Source organism: Bos grunniens, chromosome X (assembly GCF_055505025.1).
Source record: "Bos grunniens cultivar Pamir isolate PY7600 chromosome X, Bosgru_T2T1.0, whole genome shotgun sequence".
Lineage (NCBI taxonomy): Eukaryota > Metazoa > Chordata > Mammalia > Artiodactyla > Bovidae > Bos > Bos grunniens.
In genome coordinates this window covers 7,939,752-7,951,813 of record NC_141194.1, presented here as the reverse complement: position 1 = coordinate 7,951,813, position 12,062 = coordinate 7,939,752, and the positions used below count along the sequence as shown (strand labels likewise).

General features: G+C 42.0%; 1 protein-coding gene across 7 annotated transcripts in view; it reads left to right on the top strand.

The window, feature by feature from the left end:
• Positions 1-12,062, top strand: part of MID1 (midline 1) — a 689,657-nt gene that overhangs the window by 593,112 nt on the left and 84,483 nt on the right. For all 7 annotated transcript variants that reach the window (XM_086386881.1, XM_086386885.1, XM_086386880.1 and 4 more), the window contains one exon: positions 5,615-5,710. In XM_086386881.1, coding sequence (XP_086243007.1) covers positions 5,615-5,710 — 96 coding nt within the window. The remainder of the gene's footprint in view (positions 1-5,614; positions 5,711-12,062) is intronic.

Here is a 12,062-nt window from a genome sequence, read left to right as displayed (position 1 = left end):
TGGGTCTCAGTTGATGCACGCGGCATCTTTTAGTTGTGGCATGCAAAGTCTTAGCTAAGGGATCAAACCTCAATGATCAAATCTCATTGCATTGGGAGCTCAGAGTTTTAGCCACTGGACCATCAGGGAGGTCCCCAATCTTGTGTTTTTTTTGCTATTCCTCATAAGAAGGAATACTGAAAACTAAAAGATTAGGATGTCTATGGAAAAAAGTTTTAGTTGAGTTCTTCCAGAAGACCCTGAATCAGAATGCAAATTGGGAGGTGATCCAGGAAGCATCTGGAAGGGAGAGGGATGGCAGGACAGAAAGAGGGCATGGTCACGAGCAGGCGGTTGCTGTGAACACTGGGCTCCTCCCAGTGGGGCACTGTGAGATTTTCTGAAATCCAGCTCAGAGTGGTCCCACCTGGAGGTGAGGAAGTTGGGCTCTTTACCAGCTACCAGTACTTGCTGGTTGAGGACTGCTCCTTGGGGCATCAATCTGCCTTCTCCCCAGCACCCCAGCCTGCCCTGCCTGCCTCGAGCCAAAAGGAACAGGTACTTTGAGCAAAAAGCCATCAGCAGGCATGAGAAGGGTGAGTGCCTGAGACATGAGGTTGGGCTCCTGTAATATCTGGTGCTGACCCCAAACAGTGTTTCATCCTGTAATTCATGATTTCAACAAACCTTTTTATTATGGTTCCTGGTGTGTGTGCTCAATGTCTCCTCTGAACTTAACAATAGCATGTTGTTGTTGTTCAGTCACTAAGTCATGTCCGACTCTTTGTGACCCCCATGGACTGCAGTACACCAGGCTCCTCTGTCTGTGGGATTTCCCAGGCAAGAATACTGGAGTAGGTTGTCATTTCCTCCTGCAGGGGATCTCTCTGACCCAAGGATCAAATCTGTGTCTCCTGCATTGGCAGGTGGATTCTTACCTCTGAGCCACCTGGGAAGCCCCAATAGAACAAATGGGTATATTTATTGTTTCTACACATTATGGATGAGAAAACTAAGCCCTAGCGTCATGTGTCCAGGAGAACTGAGCTGAGGTCGTAACCCCAGGTTCCTTGCTCTACCTGTGTGGTCACTCATGCCTGACTTGGACTTCTCCATGGTTCACCTCCCTAAGGAAATGGAAATATATTGACGTTTTTGAGGTGAGAACAGGAAACTAAAACTTTTGAGAGGGCTATTCTGTAGAATTCCTTAGATATCCATAGGGAAGTAGATACTTATATCCACTTCAGTCACAAGACTCTGATGCCAAAAAGCATTATCTCTCTTTTGCACAAAGCACAGTCAAAATCAAGAGGTTATAGGCCCTGCTGACTGCCACACAGGATGTTAGTGATACAGTTAAATTCGAGAAAACTCCATATCAGTCCCTGTAATGGAAGTTATGGATACATGGTTCACTGAGGACTGGATTCGGTTCCCTTCCCATTCCCTGAACTCTCTTGAAAAGTGTTGTCAGTCCCTGTGGTACCTCTTGGAATCAAGTCTCTCTCTCAGCTTCATTTCCCTTTATTATATTTCTAAGTGACTTAGTAATTCTTTGCGGGCTTCAATAACACTTGTACTATTTAAATTTGAATAACCCCAAAGGATCTAGCTAGGTCAATGGGTTTAAACCACAGGCTTTAGTCTGCATATTAGTTGATTAAAAACAGATTTTATACATCATGGATCCTTAATAAAGGGAGGGGAAAGCAAGCAGATGTTTGTAAAGTCTAAATGTGTTAGATTGCATTTACTTGGAGCTCTTGCTGACTAGCTTTCAAAGTCTTACCTATGACAATTGAACTTTAAACAGTTTCATGATGCATTTCCTGAGAAATTTCCTGCTCTGAAGGGTCAGCCAAAAAGAAAAGCAAAAGGATTCCCTAAGATGAACATACAAAAATAAGTTGACAGATGTACCATAAAGTCATCATATCCACGTGAAAGACACCGAATGATTGAAGACCTCGAAATGATTCTGTAGTCTCAGACCATAAAGTAGTTGCAGTTTGCTTTAATTCAAACAGTAGAAAAACAGTTGGCTTTTGTGGTGGTGGCGGCAAAGAGCTTTGAAAGCAAGTTTTTCTTTGATACAAACATAAGATCATTAAGTTGCATGTAAATCACTCTGTCTGGTGCATTCTCTGACTTCTTGTGGTATCCCATCCTTCAGGGGAGAAACAGTTCTTCTTGTCTTAAAATATGTACACTCGAGACGCTTTGAGTGTCTCAAAGCCGACATGGAAGATTTCCTGTTGGTCTTCCCATCCAGATGAAATAATGCCCAAAACCTCTCCCTGAACTCTGAACACATGAGAATTACAGACAAAATATTTTTAATGCATTTTAAAGAATAATAACCAAGCTTAAACATAAGTGGGAAGACTCCAAGGACCAGAAATGAAAGGACGTGCAGAAATGAGAGGAGGGGGTGAGGGGCCAGCGGGGACCTGAGGGTAAACCTGGTGGAGTGTGCCCCACACGTGGCAGAAGGCTTAGACGCCCCATGCACCTGGAGTGCAGGGCTCCCCGTGTACACACCAGGCTCGGACGGCACTCCCACCTTCTCTAGAATTGGAGCCAGACAGGATTCTCATGGAAGGAAGCAGAGGCACTGAGGCAAACCAGGACTTGCGCCTCTGTGGCACATGGGTGTCTTGTGGGAATGCCTTCTCTGGGAAAGCAGCCTCAAGCCCTAATGACTGAGTAGGCACCCCAGCTGCCTGTGCAGGGGACGAAGTTCACGTCAGATGAGCTGTCAGACAGAAATGACAAGACCTAAGATGAAACCGATTTCTCTTGAAATGTTATGCAAATACAGGAAAATAGGAAATAGCCTTTTCTCAGAAGAGCTTACGTCTAAGTATATTCACTTCTCTGGAAGTTGTAGAGGAGACGGTTGCATCCAGGAACAGGAACAGAAGGTAATTCAACAAGAAAAGGGAGATGTTATAAAGAACCTACTGGAAATGAAAAATGTGGCCAGTGAAATAGAAAAAAAGTTAGACAATAGGATAAACACCGGATGCACAAGCATAACTTGTTTAAGAATGACCAAAGAGATTTCTGCTTTGAGATTATACATTTTAAGCATTCAATAAAAGTGATTCTTTTCCTGACTATACCTTTCTAAATCTCAAATGTAGGAAAGTAGAAAGAGTAAACATCCTCAGAAATAAATTTCCCAGTATAATGAACTGTTATCACCTTTATGAAATTGATTTTCAAAATCTCCCTCATAGTCTTTCCAGATCCTTTTACTCGGACGGCATTACAAAACTTAGATCTACCATCAGATTGCCTTTCTGTACCTTCACCATGTCTATGGAATTGGTTATATGTTAAAAACACACTTGCCCTAATCCTTTGCCCTCTCATGCCTCCCTGAGCTTGTTGTATGAGATTGTGCTGTTCCCCACCCATGGAAACTTCTGTGTGCTCACCTCCACCTGCATTCTCTCTTCCCAAGAAACTCCCACTCATGTTCACCACCCTCCTAGCCTCCAAGAAAGAAGCGTCATCTTGGAAACCTTCTGAGGCAGCCCGACTCTCCCCCTTCTCTTGTTTACAGCATCTCTGTCCCAGTGCTATACTCGTTTCTTTGCACATAGGGAGTAGATCTTTTAAGTTTTCTCTCTCATGATCTGGCATGTGGTAGAAGCTTCATTAATACGCATGTCGATGGGCAAAATGGTACAAATAAAGAGCATAAAGAATAAGAAGCCACGGAGAACTCTTAAGAAATCTTACCCAGGACAGAGGGTTACTGTGGTTGAAAATAAAGTTAATAGTCATTGTGGGGAATTTTAAATTTGATGTTCTACAGACTTGTGGTTGCCAAGGTTGGGGTCGGGGTGGGGGTGGATTGGGGGTTTCAAATTCAGTTTATTTCAGTCCCCCAGTCGTGTCCGACTCTTTGCGACCCCATGGACTGCAGCATGCCAGGCCTCCCTGTCCATCACCAACTCCTGGAGCTTGCTCACACTCATGTCCATCGAGTTGGTGATGCTATCCAACCATCTCATCCTCTGTTGTCCCCTTCTCTTCCTGCCTTCAATATTTCCCAGCATCAGGGTCTTTTTCAATGAATCAATTCTTTGCCTCAGGTGGCCAAAGTATTGGAGCTTCTTTTCAGTATCAGTCCTTCCAATGAATATTCAGGACTGATTTCCTTTAAGATTGACTGGTTTGATCTCCTTGCTGTCCAAGGGACTCTCAAGAGTCTTCTCCAACACCACAGTTCGAAAGCATCAGTTCTTTGGCACTCAGCTTTCTTTATAGTCCTACTCTCACTTCCATACACAACTACTGGAAAACCCATAGCTTTGAGTAGACGGACCTTTGTTGGCAAAGTAATGTCTCTGCTTTTTAACATGCTGTCTAGGTTTATTATAGCTTTTCTTCCAAGGAGCAAGTGTCTTTTAATTTCATGACTGCAGTCACCATCTGCAGATACTTTGGAGCCCAAGAAAATAAAGTCTGTCACTGTTTCTATTGTTTCCCCATCTATTTGCCATGAAGTTTGGGATTAGCAAATGCAAACTATTATATATAGGATGGATAAACAACATGGTCCTACTGTATAGCACAGGGAACTATATGTAATATCCTGTGATAAACCATAATGGAAAAGAATATGAAAAAGAATGTGTGTGTGTGTGTGTGTGTGTATCAAACTGAATCTGCTAAATTAACACATTATAAATCAATTATACTTCAATAAAATAAATTGTAAAAAATATGGATGTTCTAAGGGAATAGGGCATAATTCTAGATTCTTAAGGAGGATATGTGCTAGGTCACTTCAGTTGTGTCTGACTCTTTGCAACCCTATGGACTGTAGCTCTCCAGACATCTCTGTCCATGGAATTCTCCAGGCTTGAATATTGGAGTAGCTTCCCATGCCCTCCTCCAGGGGATCTTCCTGACCTAGAGATCAAACCCACATCTCTTAAGTCTCCTGCATTGTCAGGCAGGATCTTTACCACCAGTGCCACCTCGGAAGTCCGTAAGGCGGATAGTGATATGAAAAATGTAACATTCATGGAAGTTTGATTTGGCATTGATAGGCTGACAAGCATAGATTAGAAGCATGTACAGTGAAACATACCGTGAGTGAATAAACATGTATCATGAGCACTTCTTCTAAATGCCTATAAATGACCATAATGTCAGCAATAGCTGGATAGTTCAGACCTTTCTCCAGGGAATTGACATCAGCCTGCCCATAAGATGGTAAATTCTAAAAATCCAACAGTGGTTGATTTGATATGGGAACGTATTCCTTCTGTTACTGCCATTTCTGATTCAGATAAGGAATTAGAAATCCAATTACCTCTTCTCTCCCTGGTGCACAACCAGGAAATAACCTGTGACTAATTAGTCAGTGAAATGTGCCCGAGTTCGTGCATGAAGCAGGCACAAAAAGAGTAAGAGGTGAACATTTTAAAACAATCTTTTACATGTAATTTTTCAAAATCTAGTATAAATCTACAAGAAGTTGAAATGGCATAGATTTCATTGAGATTTCTCTTAAAATGTATCCATTTTCCTGAGTATAAGTAATTTTATGTATACTAAAGTATTAAAAGCATGCAGAATAATATTTTCCTCTCTCTCTTTTTTTGAACAGCAAAACTTGGAGAGTAACCTCACCAACCTTATTAAGAGGAACACGGAACTGGAGACGCTTTTGGCTAAACTCATTCAAACATGTCAACATGTTGAGGTGAGTTTCTCTATGTGCTGTTTTTCATATGAAAAATGCTTGATCATGGTTTTTATACCCTCCTCGCCCTTTATATTTTTCTGATGCGAATCTTAAGATTAGTTTTTGCAGAAGCCAGATATCTAAGATGGATGAAATTAGAAGGAACTAGAACCTTCGAGAATCTCTCCCCATCCACTGCTTTGCTCTGCCCCGACTCCTATCACAGCTCTCCCTAATCCAGCTTACTTTAGCATCCCTAAACTTGTAGATTTGAATCACCCCTCCAAAGAACACCCCCCCCAAAAGCACTATTGAAAAGGTGTTGTATTAGTTTCCGATGTCAGCTGTAACAAATTACTGCACACTTGGGTGGCATGAAACAGACATTGATTTTTTTCCTATTCCTAGAGGTCAGAAGTCCAACATCAAGCTGTTGGCAAGGCCTTGCTCATTCTGAAGGCTCTTGGGGAGCCTCTTTTATGCCTCTTCCCACCTCCTAGTGTTTGCAGCCCAGTCCTTGGCGTCCATTGGCTGCTAGATCCATCACTCTAATCTTGGCCTCTGTCCTTACGTGGCCTTCTCCCTGTGTGTCTCTGTGTCTGTACCCAATTCTCCTTCTTAAAAGGATGCCTGTCACTGGATTAGGCTCCACCCTACTTGAATATGCATGTGTGCTCAGTCGCATCAGATTCTTTGCAACCCCATGGACTGTAGCCCACCAGGCTCCTCTGTCCATAGGATTTCCCAGGCAAGGATACTGGAGTGGGTTGCCATTTTCTCCTCCAGGGGATCTTCCCTATCCAGGGACCGAACCAGTGTGTCTCAAGTCTCCTGCACTGGCAGGTAGATTCTTCGGCACTGCACCACCTGGGAAGCCCGCTTCAGTATGAACTCATTTTAACTTGGTTCCATCTGCAAAGACCCCATTTCCAAATAAGGTTATATTTACAGGTACCAGGGATTAGGTCTTGGACATACTTTTTTTGGGGGGTGGTGTGGAATACAATACAGTTCAACTCACTACAGGTGTAATAAATACATCTTAGTTGACAAATATGTTTCCATGAAGTTCACCATAACTGCAGCATGTTGGGATTTAGTCAAGAGCATGCAGGCAGCACTAAAAGCAAGGGCAAGTTGCAGAACACAGGTCTCTGACTGCTTCTGGCAGGGATCTTTCCAGGGAGCATGTGGAGCCTTGTTGATTAAATAGCATTGTCAATAATAGTGAACAACCATGACCTCATTATTATAGGGTGAAGTGAATATGTATTATAGAATTAGATGGATGAACAAAAAATGATCCATGTGCTGTATTTTCTTTTTATGATGTGATAGCATTTGATGTTTAGGAAGGACCAGAAGAAAGAATTATTTCTCTTCAGTTTAAAAATAAAAAAAGGAAAAAAATTACCTGTCTTTTATGGTGAAATCTTACAAATGCTTTATGGATTGAGTGATTATTTCATTCCATTTCAGATACTTTTTAAAGCATTAGTGTCTGGTTTCTATTATGGCCTTTAGCAATTTCAGAACAACTGTCTTGCTCCTAAAGCAACATTAGTGTTGCTTGAACTTACAAAACACTGTTCATCCTAACATGTAAAATTACATTCTGTAATGTTCGGTAATTTGAACCAATAGATAGATGTGTCATTCAAGAAATTTACAAGCAGAGTCTATTTTTAATTCAAAAGATTAGGTATTTAGTTGACATACAGGCTTTTAAAATGAAACTATTACTGAATTGATTGTAGCAGACTTTCAAATACACAGATAGATGCCATGAGAAATTATTCTAGACAAAGAGTAAAGAATATATTCCATTTGCTGTTGTTATTTCTGTATCAGTCGTGTGGAATGGAATGAAATCTGTGTGGGTGAATAAATTTGGTATTTAGGAAATTTCTAGATAAAAATCAGAAAAAATTAATTATAAGTAGATAAATAATGATATCAGCATTACCTGTTTTTATGCATTTCTTTATTCATAATTATTCACATTTTCAAGGCAAATGTTTTAAAAATGGAGCATCAAAATCTCACATCAGTTCAGTGCAGTCGCTCAGTCATGTCCGACTCTTGGCAACCCCATGAACTGCAGCACACCAGGCCTCCCTGTCCATGACCAACTCCCGGAGTCTACCCAAACCCAGGTCTATCGAGTCAGTGATGCCATCCAACCATTTCATCCTCTGTCGTCCCCTTCTGCTCCTGCCCTCAATCCTTCCCAGCATCAGGGTCTTTTCAAATGAGTCAGCTCTTCACATCAGGTGGCCAAAGTACTGGAGTTTCAGCTTCAACATCAGTCCTTCCAATGAACACCCAGGACTGATCTCCTTTAGGATGGACTGGTTGGATCTCCTTGCAGTCCAAGGGACTCTCCAGAGTCTTCTCCAACACCACAATTCAAAAGCATCAATTCTCCTACGCTCAGCTTTCTTTATAGTACAACTCTCACATACATACATGACTACTGGAAAAACCAAAGCCTTGACTAGACGGACCTTTGTTGACAATGTAATGTCTCTGCTTTTTAATATGCTGTCTAGGTTGGTCATAACTTTCCTTCCAAGGAGTAAGCATCTTTTAATTTCATGGCTGCAATCACCATCTGTGGTGATTCTGGAGCCCAAAAAAATAAAGTCTGACACTGTTCCCACTGTTTCCCCATCTATTTTCTATGAAGTGATGGAACCGGATGCCATGATCTTAGTTTTCTGAATGTTGAGCTGTAAGCCAACTTTTTCACTCTCCTCTTTCACTTTCATCAAGAGGCTCTTTAGTTCTTCTTCACTGCCATAAGAGTGGTGTCATCTGCATATCTGAGGTTATTGATATTTCTCCCGGCAATCTTGATTCCAGCTTGTGCTTCCTCCAGCCCAGCATTTCTCATGATGTACTCTGCATAGAAGTTAAATAAGTAGGGTGACAATATACAACCTTGACGTACTCCTTTTCCTATTTGGAACCAGTCTGTTGTTCCATGTCCAGTTCTAACTGTTGCTTCCTGACCTGCATACAGGTTTCTCAAGAGGCAGATCAGGTGTCTGGTATTCCCATCTCTTTCAGAATTGTCCACAGTTTACAGAATTGTCCACAGTTTATTGTGATCCACACAGTCAAAGGCTTTGGCATAGTCAATAAAGCAGAAATAGATGTTTTTCTGTAACTCTCTTGCATTTTCAATGATCCAACGGATGTTGGCAATTTGATCTCTGGTTCTTCTGCCTTTTCTAAAACCAGCTTGAACAACTGGAAGTTTACGGTTCACGTATTGCTGAAGCCTGGCTTGGAGAATTTTGAGCATTACTTTACTAGCGTGTGAGATGAGTGCAGTTGTGCGGTAGTTTGAGCATTCTTTAATCAAATGAATCTGCCTTGAAATGTATTTAATCTTTGATAAAGGAACAAGTGAAATGATAAAGCTGGCTTTATCAGAAACTGATTTGTACAAATTTGGAGGTTGGGGGTAGTCAGGGAAAAGAATGCTAGAATAAGACAGCTAAATTCAGTGCAGAACTGGTTAGTGACCTAAAGTGAAAATGAAGTCGCTCAGTCATGTCCGGACTCTTTGTGACCCCATGGACTGCAGCCCGCCAGGGTCCTTGGTCATGGGGATTCTCCACGCAAGAATACTGCAGTGGGTTGTCATTTCCTCCCCCAGGGGATCTTCTTGTGACCTAAGGGGCAATAAAATCATTATATTTGAGCTAAATACCTTGCATCCCATCAGTTTTCTTTAAGTTAACATTTAACTTAGCAGAGATGAAGCCCTCCTCAATAGTCAATAGAAAATCAAGCTCTTTTACATCCCAGCCCAGAGAGTCAGCTTCCTTCAGCTGGCTCAATGGAGTGGAGTCTAGTATACATCCAAAGAGTCAGTCTTCTTTTTGCCTTATTTCTAAGATGTAGATAATTCAGCTTAACCTGACTTTCTGCTCTTTGGGTTCTGGATACTGTTTGTTGATCTGTTAGCGGTATTCGCTAAACATATATTTCTGGGTAAGTGTGTCTGTCAAGTTTTGCCTGCACTCAGTTACTTGGGCTTGTTAAATGGTCACATCGCTTCATTCCATGAGTGCTTGTGAATCCTCCTCTGTGTGTGTGTTTCACTGTGCTGGGTGGGAACGACCCTGCCTACACAGAGCTCACTGTCTCAACTGAGATGAAAGAGCAATAATACACAATGGGAAAATGAGTTGCCATAAGAGAATTATGTGTGTGTGTGCTTAGTCGCTCAGCTGAGTCCAACTGTTTGCGACCCCATGGACTGTAGCCCATCAGGCTCCTCTGTCCCTGGGATTGTCCAGGCAAGAATACTGGAGTGGGTTGTCATTCCCTTCTCCAGGGGATCTTCCCGACCCAGGAATGGAACCAGGGTCTCCTGCATTACAGGCAGATTCTTTACTGCCTGAGCCACCAGGAAAGCCCATAAGAGAGTTAGGGATGATATACTTTGGAATTGCAGAGAAGAAATGTCTTCTATCTCGATCAGTTAGTACAGTTTCTGACCGTGCTTTCAAGGGTATGTAACATTCAGACCTATGGAGAGATGAGAGAGGCTGTGCTTTCAGGGCAAACTAAAGCATGGGGATGGAAAAATGAAGAGCATTATGTACACACAGTCAGTAGTTCATTCTATAGGAACGGAAAGTGTGTGAGGCTGGGTAAGTAGGAACTGACTTTGGAGAGATGAGGGGTTAGTGAGCTTTAATATTGCATCTGAGTTTGAACTTGATTTGGTTTTGAAGGTTTAGTGAGGGCTTGAGGAACACTGTGTCAATTTCACAGTTAACATCAGCATCCCTAGCTCTTTTCAGAAAACGATGTTTTGGGGTTATTGGGGAACTAGGATGGATATCTTGATGCAAAATGCCCACACATCCAAGGGGAAATGTCCCAGTACTAGTAAACTCCAAAAAAGGTGGTGGAATTGGTTAGGCACCAGCCAGCATGACAGTCTTTTTTTAAATCAGTTTAGTGGAAAAGAATTTCCTAGTTTACAACCTAGGTTCCTAGACTGTATTTCTTCCTTTTCCTCTTTCTGAAGGTGTCCTTGTGTTTGGGTCTGAGCATTCCAGGGGAAAATAATCCCTCTGCCAGCTGGAGCTAAAAACACTCAAAAGCACAGAGGCAAATCCCAATTGTTATAAATTAAATCAATGAATTCACACCAAATCTTGAGGAAATGCCACATCCTTATAAGTCCACACCTCCTTCCTGGGATTCACTTCTGCTGTTCTTTACCATGAAAAGAGTTTGAAGGTCTCCCACCCCCATCCTCATTGTTTTCACAACTTTTTTTTTTTTTTAATGAGGGCAAGCAAATGAAATGGCTTTTTGACAGTAAACACCAAATCTTTTGAAAACTAGAGGTATGAGGCCAAGGCAGTTTAGGACTCAAGAGAAGGAGGCATTGAACCATCAGGTAGACTCCCAAGAAATGTTTGTGTAATTGGGTGGAATTCCAAAAATTGGTGGGTTTTAGCTACTCAGTTTTGTTTTCTGCAGGAGAAGAATGCAGTCAAAAATTGCCTTGTGATGAGTTTGGAATTAGTTATGGGATGTATAACAAGTTCATGAAACGTGGTCAAAATTTGGGTCAGCTACAGAAATTCATAGTTATAGGTCAAATAGGGACTATTGTTCTTCATTAGCTCATCCTCCTCCCCATTGTCTTTTAAAAATCAGAGAGCTTAGTTTATTAGCTAGGCAAATGCTTAGAATCACTGATGGATATCATATTCTCCACACATTCTGAGAATCAAGTTCTTTCACAGGAAATACAATACCTGGACATGCAGTAGATATGCACTTTGGGGAATTGTAGGTAACCAGTAAACTCCAGTACTTTGGCCACCCCATGCGAAGAGTTGACTCATTGGAAAAGACTCTGATGCTGGGAGGGATTGGGGACAGGAGGAGAAGGGGACGACAGAGGATGAGATGACTGGATGGCACCGACTCAATGGACGTGAGTCTGGGTGAACTCCGGGAGTTGGTGATGGACAGGGAGGCCTGGCGTGCTGTGATTCATGGGGTTGCAAAGAGTCGGACACGACTGAGTGACTGATCTGATCTGATCTGAATGACTAAATCCACAGTAAGGTAGTAGAGAAAAGCTACGAAATGTTGACTAGTTGCTATAGTAGTTTGGAGAAGGTAAAGGCTCAGCTGACTCCACCGTCCTTGCCCAAGTTTATCCTAGCAGGCCATTCTCTAAGCCAGCATCCCATCAAAGGCCTAGCTTTAGCTCCTTTGGCTTTGCCTTGTTTATAATCACTTTTTGTGTCCTTTTGCCATTGATTTTCACTCTAAGTCTTTAAACTATTTTTTTTTTCTTTGCCCTCAGTGGAAAGTTTGCTGT